Genomic DNA, 14,018 nt, shown 5'->3' with positions numbered 1-14,018 from the left:
TCCAAAATCCACCCTACAGTTTGTTTCTAGTGTCATTTATGGCAGAATAAACCATTTGCTTCACTACATTCCTGATTCTAGTTTTCAGGTCTCTATTCAGGTTTCCTACTATTGTCCACTGTTATTAAACCAAATGAGTCTCTTCCAGTATTTTTTTTTTTTCTTCAGACAGCAGTCTGTCACCCAGGCTGGAGCGCAGTGGTGCGGATCTCAGGTCAATGCAACCTCCACCTCCCTCCCGGGTTCACAAAATTCCCCTACCTCAGCTTCCTGAGTAGCTGTGATAACACGCATCTGCCACCATGCCCAGGTAATTCCAGAATGGAATCCTAACCCCCTCAACTTTTTATACCACCTTTCTCTCCCCTTAGCAAGGCAAGGAGATAATGCATAAAGGATAGCTTTGACTTAAATTTCATTGTTAGAGTACTCTTGAATTAGTATTCTACTAATAAACTTTATCTGTAAATTTGCAGTGTGACCATAGCAGCAAAATGTAACAACAAAGTAGGTGTGACTGCCTTTTAAAAGTCAATAAACCCAACGCGTACTTACGACCTTTGGCTATGTCTTAAGTCTGCTCAGGACAAAACTCACACATCCAGTGCTACTGTGAAAACCTAAAGCCTACCTCAAAATTTTAAATTGACGGAAGCATGAATAAGCGAGAGTTTTTTTTCATTTAAACCAGAGCAAATTATAGACCTAAAGATTACTTCTAAGGACTCAGTTTACAAAAATCAGATGGATTTACTTTATTAAAAACATAGCAAAAGCCTGCTTTGTTTAAAAATTAAGACAATCCAATTATAGGATAGCTATTGCTTTTTCCCACTGCCAAGAGTATTTTCTCCGAAATTATCAAGACAGTTCTGATCACGTTGCTTTTGAAACACTACAAAAGCCAGTGTTATTAAGGTAACTCAAAACTTGAATAATATTTTCTTTATTTACAAGTTAGAATCAACAAAGACAGTCCAGGGGACCAAATGGGGAGATGACTGTAACCCCCAGGGCCCCAAATGGAGCGAAGGAAAAAGGGAAAACAGTAGAAAAAAAAAGTCAACGTAAAAAAAGAGCTCCCCCTTCTTCCCTCCCCATGGAGGCTGAGGGGACCAAGGCCCCACCCTCCCAGCGTTACCTAGCTTAAAATAAATTAGAACAAACAACCTCAAAACAGGGCCCTTAGAAGTCAACAGGGCAGCTATGGCCTTACATAACTCCAGATCAGGGGCTTTGCACACTTCCACCCTACACCCCCTTGCCCTGCCCCAGTCATTTTGAATGGGGGATCTATGTCCAAGAGATCACTCCCCAGTGGGGCCTCATGAGAATTCAATCTTATTTTGTCCATATCCCTCCTTCAGTAAATGTCCCTGCATCCCTCCCGCACTGCAGAGCCAGCTCTCCTAGACGGGGGCAGGGAGGTGAGATGAAGTCACAGCAAAGGGGAAAGGGGTGGATGGGGCAGGGCGGTCTAGGGGTCCGGTCCTGCGGAGCCTTCCTGCCCCTTCTGGCCTGGCCCCTTAGCCTGAGTCTGAATCACTGGTGTCTGAAGACGACGACGATGAAGAGGAGGAACTGGAATCCGAGCTGGAGCTGGAAGCACTGAGGCGTGAAACTACTACTTGCTGTGCAGAGGATGACTCTGTTTTCTCACTTGCTGCAGAACAAAGTTGAAAGTTGAAGACTTTGTTAATAAAAGATGGTCAAGGCAGCAGGACACAATCTGTAGTGGCCTAAAAGTATATACATACTCACCTTTCTTGGGGGGCTTTTTAGTGGAATTGAGCTGTCCGCTGACATCTTGTAACCGCTTTTCTAATTCCCGCTTTTTCTCCAAAGCCAGTTCTTCCTTTGTCTTTCCCACAGGCTTCTTAATAGCTAATAAAATAAATTTACCAGGATACATTAGGATTGCCCCAAGCATTCTATTATTAAGGACCTCTAGGTTGCCAAGTTCCTTTTTTGAACATCAGGAGCCAACCAACACATCCCATTATCCCGGGAGCTGATAATCCTGAATGCAAACAGACTCTACCATCTTTCCTAAACTGTCCTCAGAACCAGATGAGCTGAACCTCATTTCATACTTACTGTAGGGCTTCCGGGGTTTCTTACGTAGGCAGGAAAGGACATAGCGCTCAAGCTCTCTAAGTGTGGATGGCTTGAGTGTTTCAAAATCAATCTCAATCTCTTCTGGGTTTGAATCACGTAAAGAAGGTTCCCTGGCCTGGATTATGTGCACAACTCGGCCCAGCTTCTCTCCAGGTAATTTGTTGATATCCAGGCTCAACTGCCGCTTTTCATCATAACTCATGGGCCTGCTCTCTTCCTCCTCCTCTGAATCATAACCCGTAGGCAGGGCAGGTGGGGCTGTCTTTGTGGCCTTTTTGGGGAGCCTATGGGCAAAAAAAGTTTCATTAATCTCTCCCAATATGTTCTGACTGTTTAATTCAGTGATCCTATTTCCCGCTCAGAGTGCAGCTTCTGTTTTTCCATCAAGTCAAATGGCTAAGTCAGAGGCGGGCTACGGAGACACTCTATTAGTGAAACAGAGCATTATATAGAACTCTTACCTGCCAGGCATTTTATTATATTTGCTTTGGGCTTTCATGACACAGGCATACCTCAGCGATTGTGGGTTTGATTTCAGACCATTGCAAAAAGGTGAGTATCAAAATAAAGTGAGTCACACTTACTTGGTTATGTTTGCACTTTGTTCTCGACTCTAAGTGGGCAAAAGCATTACATCTTTTTAAAAAAGACAATGTACATGCCTTAATAAAAAAAATACTTTATTGCTAAAAATATGATACAGAAACATGTTGGAAGAGGTGTTGAAAGACTTGCTCCATAGAGAGTTGCCACAAATCTTCAATTAAAAAAAAATGTAGTATCTAAAAATCTCCATAAAGTAAATACAATAAAAAAGGGTATGCCTGTTTAGGTATACTGGCATAGGTCTACCTTTTTGCTCCCTAAAGCACTATCAAACTACAACAAGGGCCAGGCACAATGGCTCACAACTGTAACCCCAGCATTTTGGGAGACCAAGGTGGGGGTGGATCACTTGAGGTCAGGAGTTTGAGATCGGCCTGCCCAACACAGCTAAACCCTGTCTCTACTAAAAATACAGAAGTTAGCTGAGCACTAAAAATGCAAAAATTAGCTGGACGTGGTGGTGCATGCCTATAATCTTGGCTACTCGGGAGGCTGAGGCAGAATGGCTTGAACCCAAGAAGCAAAGGTTGCAGTAAGCTGAGATTGCACCACACTCTCTAGCCTGGAGCCTCAACAAACACCCCTCCCCCCCCGCACCCCTCCAAAGTTACTACACCAGGGAAATCAAGTCTAGACTCATTTATTTAAATAGGCAAACTATATGGCCCAGGAAACAAATATGGTCTGTCTCTTGTCTTTGCAAAAGAAGTCTTACTACAACACAGCCAGCTTCGTTTGTTTACATATAGTTTATGGTTACTTTCACATTTCACTGTCAGAGTGGCTATGGAAGACCCTATGGCTCCCAAAACTAGGGGTCCCCAATCTCCAGAACTGTACTAGTCTGTGGCCTGCTACTGGGCCACACAGGAGATGAACAGCAGCCATGTGGGCATCACTGCCTCCTGTCAGATCATCAGAGGCATTATATTCTCATAGAAACACAAAACCCTGCTGTGAACTGCATGTGGGAGGGATCTAGGTTGGAAGCTCCTTAGGAGGATCTAATGGCCCAATGATCTGATGAGGAACAGTTTCATCCCAAAAACCATCCCCACTTAAATCCTGTCCATGAAAAAAATCCGTCTTCCACGTAACTGGTCCCTGGTGTCAAAAAGGTTGGGGACCAACGCTCAAAAGCATTGGTTATCTATATGGCCAGTCTCTATATGGCTAATATTTGTTAAGTAGCCACATAGAGAAAACTTCGCAAGGAGAGATGGTATCCCTTGGAAAGACAGAAATAAGCCAACTAGTCTCTGCTTCCTACTCTCACTTACTTGGTGCCACTTCCTCCAGAAGGTCCAAAGCCCGAAGGGCCTAAAGCAGCACTGCCACCTCCAATGCCACTTGCTTTCTTGGACTTCTTCGGCTGAGGTGGGCGGGGTGCTCGAGGCCCCTTGTCATCTTCATCAGCCCCAGCTCGTCCTCGATGCTTCTCTGCCTTCCGTTTCTTCTTTTTCTCTTTTTTCTCTCTTTTCCTCTTGGGCTTGGATATTGGACCCTGGGACAGAGCAGCCAGTTGTTCATGTACTGCCCGAAGCTAGAGGAAAAAAAAACATGAAGTGGGAAAAATAAATAAAGGTAAAACAAGAAAAAATTAGGACAAAGGCAGGGTGTGAACCTCTTACCCAGGTGACAAAATACCTGTTCCTGCAGTTCTGCCAAGCGATGAGCCCTTTCTTCCTCTGAGTCTGAGCTTTCACTCTCTTCTTCCTCATCCTCCTCATCTTCCTCCTCTTCTTCCTCAGAGGAGCTCTCACTGCTACTTTCCTCACTGGACGACTCTGAAGATGATTTGGCCAAGCCAGGGGGAATGGCAGTAGAGACTGGTAAAGGCCCTGGTTCCAGTGGTTCATCTGGCATCTTGGCATAACGGAACTCAAATACATCCTAGAAAGAAAGAGGCACAGACTCAACACTCTGCTGGTAAACAGTGCCCTGCATACCCAGCCACCAAGTGATATAGCTCCAATTTACAACTGCACAGAATGGCGAGATCCTCATGCTGAGGCTATGCAGCACAGATAACAAAGTAACTCCCCATACCATTTATTTTTCAAATGCCAATCTTTATACACACCTGTAGCTTTCGTGCCATTGCCACAACATCGTGATCTGGGGGATTGTACTTATAGCAGTTAGAGAACATAAGCCGTACGTCAGCAGCAAACTCCTGTGCATCCCGGTAATCACGGTTCTCCATCTTCCGCTGCAGAAGGAGGCAGCCATCAGAAGCTGCACAGGCAGGAAGACTCACCTTTCCCTGCCAACCCCAGACACCACAAGAGGAGCCCTCTCGAGAGCACAGTGGGGATGACCTTAAGGATCTGTGCCCTGGGGTTCAAGTTTGAAGTCAAAGGAATTTGGGTGGGTTGAAGCAATATTTATGTCTAGAAAAAGAAATCATTTCTAAGTGACAGGGGAGGAGAGGTGGCCTATGACTAGCTTTCTACCCCATAACTTCCTTAACCCAACACTACCACATAAGTCAGGCTTAATTATAGGCAGATAGTGTTGTTCAAGACAAACCCCACCCTACTGTTTCAAACTCCAGGAAATATGATTTCTTAAAACACCCGACCTTCTGCCCCATTACTATTCCACAAAAGTAAAATACCAAGAACCCGAACACTGCTGTGTGCCCACATAAGGAGACTTGACTTATTGTTCTGATCCCTAAGCTCCCATCGCTACCTGAGCATCCCATCTGCCCCATGCAGTGGGTACCTTGACAGTGCTGAGGTCCATGGGGTGCTTAATGATGTCATGGTAGTCATGCAGGCCAAGTGCAGAAGCATCCACTGGTTTATAGAAAGGCCAAGCATAAGCAGCATGCTTCTTAGAGAGTAATTCCTTCAAAATGCCATTGCAATGTTTTAATTGTTCTGAAAGCTTTCCTTTTTTAGAGCTCTGGTGTTGTTGCTGAGAATCAGGCAAGTCTTTGCGTGGGGGCTTGATGGGGCGACCACTCTCTCTGCGCATAGGGGGAAGCCGTGCTGCCTTAGGCTCAAGACTCCCAGGAGGGCTAGCTGGGGAACCAGGAGCCAGGATGGCTGTAGGTGTAGGGGTGGTAGTATCTGCTTTCCGCTTTACACCTTTTTTCTGCAGAAAGAAACAAGACAGGGACCTATTACTCCAGGCCCACCTTACTTTAGACCAGGTGTCCCCAAACTGCGGCCCCGAGGCCATCTATCCGGCCCCTGCCGCACTTCAGGAAGGGGCACCTCTTTCATTGGTGGTCAGTGAGAGGAGCACAGTATGTGGCGGCCCTCCAACGGTTTCAGGGACAGTGAACCGGCCCCCTGTGTAAAATCGGGGATGCCTGCTCTTTAGACTCTTCCCTCCAGGCAGCCCAGAGGAAATCTATAGACCCATACCTTGGCAAGGGGCTGGGCTGGAGGAGCTGCAGTAACAGCAAGGAGTGGGGGTCCAGCAGAGTGCAGGGACTTAAGAAGTGGAGAGGAAATGACTGATGGGTGGGGAATGTTGAGGACAGTGGTAGGTATCTCAGGTGGTGGAGTATACAGGGCTGTGTGTGACACAGAAGAGACAGCAGGCACCTGATGGGCACTGGTAACACTGCCCTGAAGTGCTAGAAAAAAGACAAAAAGGAAGTTTAGTTTGATTCTCTTTCCCATCTTTAGGTGTCCATTTGCAAAACCCCTATTCTTCCTACCTGCCAACTTGGCCCCCTTCTTGTGGCTATTCTTAGGGATGGTCACCACCAGCTCTTGTTCCTCTTGTGGCATTGATGCAACTTTCTGTAGGAAGATCTTTTCCAATGTTTGTGCCATTAGGACAATATCATCAGTGGGCTACAAGAACACAGACAACAATGAATAAAGTTGAAAAATGCCAACAGTGGATATACATCATCTTTTTCAGAGGTATTCAGGCCCGAGAACACTATCATACCTCTGCAAGTCTGTTGTCATCAAATATTGAAGAGAATTTCCTACTCCAGGCCACTAATTTCCACTTTCTTCCAACTGTCTCCCAAAATCCAAAGTAAGAAAAAAACTGTATGTATGACCCCTTAAAATTCAGAAGGGATTGAGAGCTCACAAGAAAACAGATTCCTTGTCTACTCAGGTCTCTGGAGCTTTCTAAGAAACAGTGCGACCACCCCCAAGTATGAAGTGTTCTACTTAACCTTTACTGAACCTCTGAAGTCACATCACTTCAGTAACATCTGGAGTCAGGTTTTTAAGACTACCTGAATAACACATTCTGCAGAAAAGGATTTAAACTTTACTGCAGACAAAAATAATACCTAGCCATAATAAAAGTTACTGTTTCTCTCCACCTACTAAATGAACACAGAGAAACTCACCTTGTTGTAAATGTAACAGTTGGTGAACATGGTATTAAAATCTTGCATACACTCTGAGGCAGCCCAATAATAATTGTTTTCAAGTCTCCTCTTAATGGTACCCATATCCATAGGTTGTTTTATAATTTTGTGATAATCCTAAATAAAGAAATGTTAGGTCAGAACTATAGAAAAATGCTTATAGGGAGACTACTGATTCCCCCACTCACACTCACACACACACCCTCTCTATGCATCAAAGAACAGTTACCTAAACTGCGGCCCCAGTTAAACTGTGGGACAAAAGAAAAAAAAAAGGATTCTTGATACCCACAGGGAGCCCCCTGCTGCCTTTCTCTAACCACCCACCTCCCACCCACTCTGGAAACTTCCCATCCTGTGACATTACCTCTAGGGCTGGCTATCCATGGGCTGCATGAGGGAAAGGAAGAAGCTAAGAATTTTGGCCACCGTGGTCCTCTCCCAACCCGAGGTGGGAATCTGTAAAATGGAGCCAGGGCACAAAAGTTAAGGAAGGACACATGGAGGGCACAATGAAAGATGCCAAGATAGTTACAGCAAGCGGTCGGATCAATCACAAAGGACCAAGAATCCAGAAATCTGGTGGCTACCTGCCCTACAGGGGACAAATGGGAACTCCCTAGGGGCCGCAGCATCTACACTAGGCAGACCACCCCCATTCACACACATTTATGCTCATCCCATACCTCCCTACTCCAATGTCTCTACTCACCGGTAGACCCAGCTTGACAGCATCCACAGGCTGCCGAAATGGCCATGCAAACTGATGTTTCCACAAAGCCTTCATCACTACCTTGTGTAGATATTGCAGCTGGTTGGTAACTCGTCCTGGCTTTTTGGGATTGGACACCTCCGGCGGTGGTGGGTTGGCAGGGGTTAGTTGCAAAGCAGGAACCGAAGCCATTGTGGGGCTCTCAAATCCCTCATACAAGAGGGAAGGCTTTCGAATCCTTTTCCCTGGCGCTGCTGCTTCTGGGCCCAGCCCCAGCAACCCTGCATTCCCTTCCCCAGGGAGCCTGTAAAGAGGGGAAACAAAATTAGGGTAGTATTGTGCAAATCAGGAAAAAGTGCATTTGCACGACGGTCTGATGAATCCAGGTGCCAGCCGTAGTGAGATGGTTATTAAGCTTGTGCAAGTGCTTCTTAAGCAGAAGCAATATCCAAACAATCTGTGATCTTCAATCTGTGGCTCTTATTGCTGCCCCCGCCTTCATTTTATTAATATTTTCAGTATACCAATCTAAATCCCACTTTCTGAAGTCTAATGAGCTCTCTCTCTATTCTTTTTTATTTTTTAAAAAGCTCCAAGATGGTTTCCGATAGGGCACATCTCAGAACTACAGCCCTGTGGGGATGGGGCTAAAAAATGGGTGGAGCTTCCTCCTCACTAGGGGTTTGGTGGTTGCCATGGTAGTTGAGCCTGAAAAAAGCCGGTGAAAAGAGGAAGAGAACAAATCATGGAAATAAAAAATTTCACAAAATGCTGATGAGACACCGAAGAATCCATCTAGATAGAGCACCATCTTCCAGAAGCTCTGGATAGTTAACGCCACAAAACACAACATGGACTAGAAATCCAAAGGAAGCATCACACCAACTCAAAACCAAATCCAGACAAGAAAGCATTTGTCAGACTTCACAGCCTGAAACAAAATTTTGCCAGGCCCCCAAATTATTCTCACCAAATGAGAAGTCTCATTCCAAAGAAGTAAAAAAACAGCCATGCAGAACAGTCAAGGTCACTAAGCAATAGCCCCCTTCACCCACCCGCTACGCCACACAGCACGGTTCCACTACCAGTTCCCCCTGTAACACCAACTCTGGACACCAAACGCCAACGGTAGTTAATTTACAGTCCCCTGCGGTGCTCCTCCGATTAGTGTTTCCCACCACCTAAGACTGAAGACATTATAAGGGAATCTCATTGTTTACATCGACATCGCAGAGCTGAACTAGGAGCCTTAGCTCCACCCTCCTGCCCTGAAAGAAACTCTTCAAGTTAGAGAAAAAAAATCCCTCCACCGACACACACACACAAGCCACCCAAAAAAAACGAGATTTAATGACAGACTCCAGGCGTTAGGAAGCCGCAGGCTAGAAGAGTGATCCTTTCACCCTGCTCCGGGAATCCCCACTGCCAGTCCCTGAAGCTCTCCATCACCATGGCAACCCTACACGGCACTAGTGGCGGCCGCGAATCCCCCTAAAGACTACGACAAACCGCGCTGGACACCAGACCCACCAAACGCAGGACCTGCTGTCCACCCTCACTACACTCCACCGTCAAACTAGCTCTGCCGGACTCGGTCAAGACCGGGCCAAGGCGGCATTCATGGCACACAAACCGACAACAAAATTCCCCCCATGCGCAGCAGCCGGGCCGCCACCACGGTTTCAAAACGGTCGCTCAACCCCCTCCGCGAGCCCGAGTCAACAGCTGCGCCGCGGCTCCGCACTGCCCCCGAACGCGGCGTCCCACGCCCCGCGCCGACCCCGCAACGCCCCCTTCCCACACGCGGCTCACGGAAACGTACTTGTTGTGAGGAGTCACGTTCTGCAGCATCTTGACCGCAGGGAACCGGCGCCGCCCTCAGCCGCGGAAAGTCCGGGTGGCCTCGGTTCCCCTCACCGCCCGGTCCAGCATAACCCGGTCAAGTTGGGGGAGAGGCCGTTGCTCTCGGCCCTCCAGGCGACAAACCCCCTGCCCAGCCGGCACAAAAGCGGTCTCTTCGGGGCCTCGCGGAGAGCTCCGGACAGCTTGGCGCGCTCTGCAGACGGCGGACAGCAAGAAAATGGCGGCGGCCTCAGCTGAGGCGGACGACTGAGAAGGGACTGACTCTTCAAACCAAGACAGTCCCCGATCTCAAACACCGTCGACAATATAGCCCGCTGTCGGTCTGCAGGGATTCCCTCTTCTTGTCGGGACCCTACGGGCCCGAGGAGGTCCCGTTTCGATCTCGGATGGAGGCGGATGAACACGAAAAGTGGTTTAGGGAGCCGCCGCCTCCATCTTTGAAATCCTCTTGAGGGCGGAGTAGAGGGGGTGGACAGACTCCGAGGATTGGGCGGGGCCCAAAAAAGGGGAGCTTCAGGGGCTTCTATGGGGTCTGTACTGTCCGCTGGGACCGGTCATAGGCCGGGACGAAGGCCATTTCCAAGCGGATGGAGGTGGATTGTAATGGCGGCCCCGGACGACTCGAAGGCTCTGTATCGGTAGGCAGAATCCTCCAGCTCGTTCTAGAGGCTGCTCCACTCCAGCGCGAAATGGCGCCGCCGAGCCCCGCGCCAGCCCTTTATATATAGGCGGAGAGGAGGAGCTTCGCCGCTCATGCGCGCCACCCTGCTCGAGCTTTCCCCCACCCCCTCCGCGCGCCCGCGCTCGCTCACGCGCGTGAAGCAGCTCAGTCGAAGGGGGAGGAACACCTCTCCGCGGGAGCTTTTTCTATTGGCCAGCCGCAGGGATGACGTCATAAACTTCATTTCCAAGGTGTCAGTCACCAGGCAAGAGAGTGCTGCAGAGACCCACGGGGAAGTGGCAGCCCGCCACATCTCCAAGCCAATTGGCTGGGCTGTGGTTCGCCGGCTCCAGGGAGAGAGGGCGGCTGGAAGGGGTGCGGAAGCCATCGCCCCAGAGCCTCCAGCACCCTCTCTCGCCTCCCCTTCCAACGAAGTCTTCCCAGGCTTCCATACACAGCGCAACCGGAGACTGCCAAGCTCGGGCAGGTCGTGCCATTCGTAGCTCCTCCATTGGCCAGACCGGCAGGGAAACGGGAGGGGTCACGTGGGCGTCGCCGGCCTGGGCCCGCCAGGGGTGTGGCCGCGAGACGCCCGGCGGGTGGTGGTTCTCGGCCGCAAGGCCGCTGCAGCGAAGAATCTGAAACGAGGAAGAAGACGCCATCTTAGAAGCCGCGGCCTGCTCCTCTCCGGCGGACAGCTACACAGGCTTCGGAATGGCGGCGAGGGGAATCTAACGTCCCACGCTTCACAATCTAAAACACAGGCTTGCCCGTCTTCAAAGACTCCCCTCCCTCCCCCCCCCAAGCCACACAATGGAAAGACAAGAGCAAAACATCGACTACTGTCTAATCCCACAGGCCACGAAAGCCAGAACACGTCTCCCAAATTTGCACGCCCAAACGCCTTTCCAATCCCCCCCCAGGCACACCTACAGTCACCGACACATTCCTGCTCGTTCGAAAGCCCCTCGGCAGCCCTGAAGCGGGATGACGGTCTCCAACGGCATCCACCTACCCTACCCAGTGTGACCCACCTCACCTCGTCCTCAAACTCCACTCCGGCGACCGGCTCCGGGCAGAAAAAGGTCCCGCGAGGGGCGACTCGGGGAAACGGCCTCCCCCTCCAGGCGCGCTGGGAGCGTCCCCAGGCCCCGCACCACCCCTGAGGGCAGACCCGTATCCGCCTCGGGGTCCCGCAGGCACGGGAGACCGAGAACCCCCCCGCCCCCCCACCCGGGTCCGGAGTCCTCCCCACGGAGCGGCTGGTCCATCGGTCAGCGCCAGGGAGGAGGGCGCGCGGAGGAGGCGGCGGCTGCGGCTCAGACTAGCCCTCCCCCTCCTCCCCTCCCCCCTCCCCCCGGCCGTCCGCCTCCGAGGAGGGGCAGGAGCCATTTTGGGAGCTCAGTTTCGCCCCCTCCCCCACTTACTTTCGCGTCTTCCTCATAATGTGCTTATCTAAATGAGGGTGCAGAATAAACGAGAGCCCAAGGTCAGGATCTCCCGAGCATCTCTGGGGCCGTCCCCACCCCCTTACGAGAGAGTGAAAGGGTTTCCCCCACCCGAGAACACCTGGGCTTTGGCGGGGCGTTCCCTCTCCCGTTTCCCCTCTTTGCTACCAGGGAGAAAACAAACTTGTGTAGGTATCTGGGAAAAACAATCAACGTAGGTGAACAAATACACGGTAAGATTCCCCCTTCCCCAGGGGAAGGGCTCGGAAGAGCCTACGTCCTTGTGCTGCAACCACGCCACCCTCCCCTCTGCTGTAGCCCTTCGGCTCCAACCTCGGTGACTGCGTCTAAAATGGCTGCCAATCTCCCGTCTTCTTGACGCCCTGAGTAGAGCAAACCCCGGGAGGGCAGGAGAAAATGAGCATCGGGAGAGCACAGTCCCCTTCCCCCAGCCAGGGGCCAGGCCGTGGCCCCCAAAAGTACTCTCGGCCCCGTCTGGGTGGCTGCAGCGGGGGAGGGGGGCAATGACACAGCAACTTTGCAGCGGCCCTCTCCCCTCCCCCTAGTGGCCCAACCTCCCGAATCTACTTTTCTCCACCGAGGCTCTTGCAGGTCAGGACAGAGGCCCGACAGGGGGCCGGCCATGGAAGAAAAGCTTAGGAGGCTGAGAAAATACTGGGCCTTAGAAAGGAAAAGGGCACCCGGACATTGCTCTCGCTTATTCTCTGCATTCCAGAAAATCACTGCCGCCCGATCCCTCTTTATCCTCCCTTCCCCCACATGAGTCACTAGGGAGGCTACTGCTACTCAGTAATTTGGGAAAGTAACTCTTTCCTCCTTTCCGTTCCCTCCCCCGCAGTACACAAGGAGAGAACTGTTCAGGACTGGGGGAGGGGATGAGGGAGGCGATGGAAGAGGCCACCCTGGAGAAACCCGAAACCTTGGGAGCTGTGAAACCATTCCAGGTCCCGAGCCTCCCTCGCATCTCAGGCCGTGCCTTCTTGACCCCCTACTGCCAGCACCCACCTTGGGCCTGGTTTCTGTTCCTAAGCAGACCTCAAGCTTTCAGCCTGTAAGCCCCCCAGCCTGGAGTAGACACGTGCTCAGGAAAGACCCTGCAAGGGCAGAAGGCCCCACAGGTCGTGTCCACGTGAATGCACACAAATTCGATAAGCGACTCGAAACGTAACCTCCAACCTGGCGTGTGACGACTGGAGCTCCCCTACCGCGGACAGAAAGGGCGCACAGACTCTGGGGAGAAAGCAAGTTGGCGCCTGGGAACAACCTCAGTTCACAACCCGGGTGGCCAACTCCTAAAGCATTCACATCCACGGGTAGGGGCCACAGCCACCACTCCACTCCTCAGCCCACCGCCAGGTCACCCCTCCCTCGGCCGCCGAAGGATCCCTTCTCACCTGGCTCCTGGCTGCTGTACCCCCAGGGGCCGAATGGAATGGGGGGGGCACGCCGCCCCCTCACCCCTTTGCCCTCCAACTGGTATGGAGGAATGAGGCTGGCCATTCCCCTCCCCCATCCCCGTGGCCCTCTCCCGCTCGCCCCCTTCCACGCTCCCATTGGCTGTAAAAGGTTTGAAGGACAAATCTTTCCACTCTCAGGATTCTTTTCTGAACCCCAAGAATCCCCCTCCCGGACTCCCCACCATTGGTTAAGCACTTAAGTGACTGACAACATCTCCGCCCCACAAGGGCCCATTCTCACCTGGATCCTAAAGCCTTCCGGGGGGCCTCCAAAGTTGCCCTCGGCTTGGTACGGGGTATGTAATCCGGGGTGTCTACCCCCCCCCGGAAAACGAAGCCGTGTTGGGGGAGGGGGCGTAGCCCCCCAGCCCCTCCCTTCCCGAGCAGGCTGGGGGTTGGGGAGACATTGAGGCCGCGCCGCCACGTCAGCAGCACCCAGATTGGCTGACCGGGGTCACGTGCCCGCTGTCCCCCCCCCCATTTCCCCCAGCCACGAGGACCAGTTTTCCAAACGTTCCTGGGGGTCGCGCAAGGGGCCAAGGGGTCCGCATGGCCCAAGCCTATGTTCTGAAACCCAGAGCGCTATAATGCTGCTGCTTTTCCAAATCCCCAGCTTCCTATCCCGCAGTCGTCGACTCTGTCCCCCCCTCTCGCCTCTCGGTACGGGTTCAGCATGGCTGCCGCAGCCCAGGAACACACACAGCGCAGGCGCAAGGGTGCGTCCTGACTGGGGGAGGGGAAAAGCGTGCCGGAGGCCGCGGGGAGAGCCGTAGTG

The 14,018-nt window shown here is 51.5% G+C and overlaps 2 protein-coding genes across 2 annotated transcripts; both read right to left on the bottom strand.

Annotated features, from left to right (window-relative positions):
- Positions 1–1,511: 1,511 nt before the first annotated feature.
- Positions 1,512–10,935, bottom strand: BRD2 (bromodomain containing 2). Its single transcript, XM_010334006.3, has 12 exons — positions 9,616–10,935; positions 7,794–8,097; positions 7,061–7,198; positions 6,404–6,542; positions 6,105–6,319; positions 5,455–5,829; positions 4,808–4,936; positions 4,372–4,617; positions 4,005–4,267; positions 2,098–2,402; positions 1,762–1,884; positions 1,512–1,663 (listed from the first exon to the last, which is right to left on the bottom strand). The coding sequence occupies exons 1-12, from the start codon at positions 9,642–9,644 to the stop codon at positions 1,527–1,529; spliced, it is 2,403 nt and encodes an 800-aa protein (XP_010332308.1). The 5' UTR covers positions 9,645–10,935; the 3' UTR covers positions 1,512–1,526.
- Positions 9,980–13,794, bottom strand: LOC141584197 (uncharacterized). Its single transcript, XM_074397098.1, has 3 exons — positions 13,693–13,794; positions 11,357–11,641; positions 9,980–10,955 (listed from the first exon to the last, which is right to left on the bottom strand). Exons 1-3 carry the CDS (start codon positions 13,792–13,794, stop codon positions 10,572–10,574), a joined length of 771 nt encoding a protein of 256 aa, XP_074253199.1. The 3' UTR covers positions 9,980–10,571.
- Positions 13,795–14,018: the final 224 nt, after the last annotated feature.

This window comes from Saimiri boliviensis, chromosome 4 (genome assembly GCF_048565385.1).
Source record: "Saimiri boliviensis isolate mSaiBol1 chromosome 4, mSaiBol1.pri, whole genome shotgun sequence".
Taxonomy (NCBI): Eukaryota; Metazoa; Chordata; class Mammalia; order Primates; family Cebidae; genus Saimiri; species Saimiri boliviensis.
The sequence above is the reverse complement of the archived record's forward strand: the minus strand, read 5'-3'. Positions and strand labels throughout refer to the sequence as shown.

What these genes read in the sequence shown, in the direction of transcription:
- BRD2 (XM_010334006.3), bottom strand. Translation starts at nt 9,644, where the DNA reads ATGCTGCAGAACGTGACTCCTCACAACAA. An exon ending in ACTGTTACATTTACAACAAG is followed by an intron (nt 6,543 to 7,060) that starts GTGAGTTTCTCT and finishes GTGTTCTTGTAG; the next exon opens with CCCACTGATGATATTGTCCT. An exon ending in TCTGGAGGAAGTGGCACCAA is followed by an intron (nt 2,403 to 4,004) that starts GTAAGTGAGAGT and finishes TTTTGCCCATAG; the next exon opens with GCTCCCCAAAAAGGCCACAA.
- LOC141584197 (XM_074397098.1), bottom strand. Translation starts at nt 13,794, where the DNA reads ATGCGGACCCCTTGGCCCCTTGCGCGACCCCCAGGAACGTTTGGAAAA. An exon ending in ACAGCGGGCACGTGACCCCG is followed by an intron (nt 11,642 to 13,692) that starts GTCAGCCAATCT and finishes GGGGAGGGCTAG; the next exon opens with TCTGAGCCGCAGCCGCCGCC. An exon ending in GAGTGGAGTTTGAGGACGAG is followed by an intron (nt 10,956 to 11,356) that starts GTGAGGTGGGTC and finishes TCCTCGTTTCAG; the next exon opens with ATTCTTCGCTGCAGCGGCCT.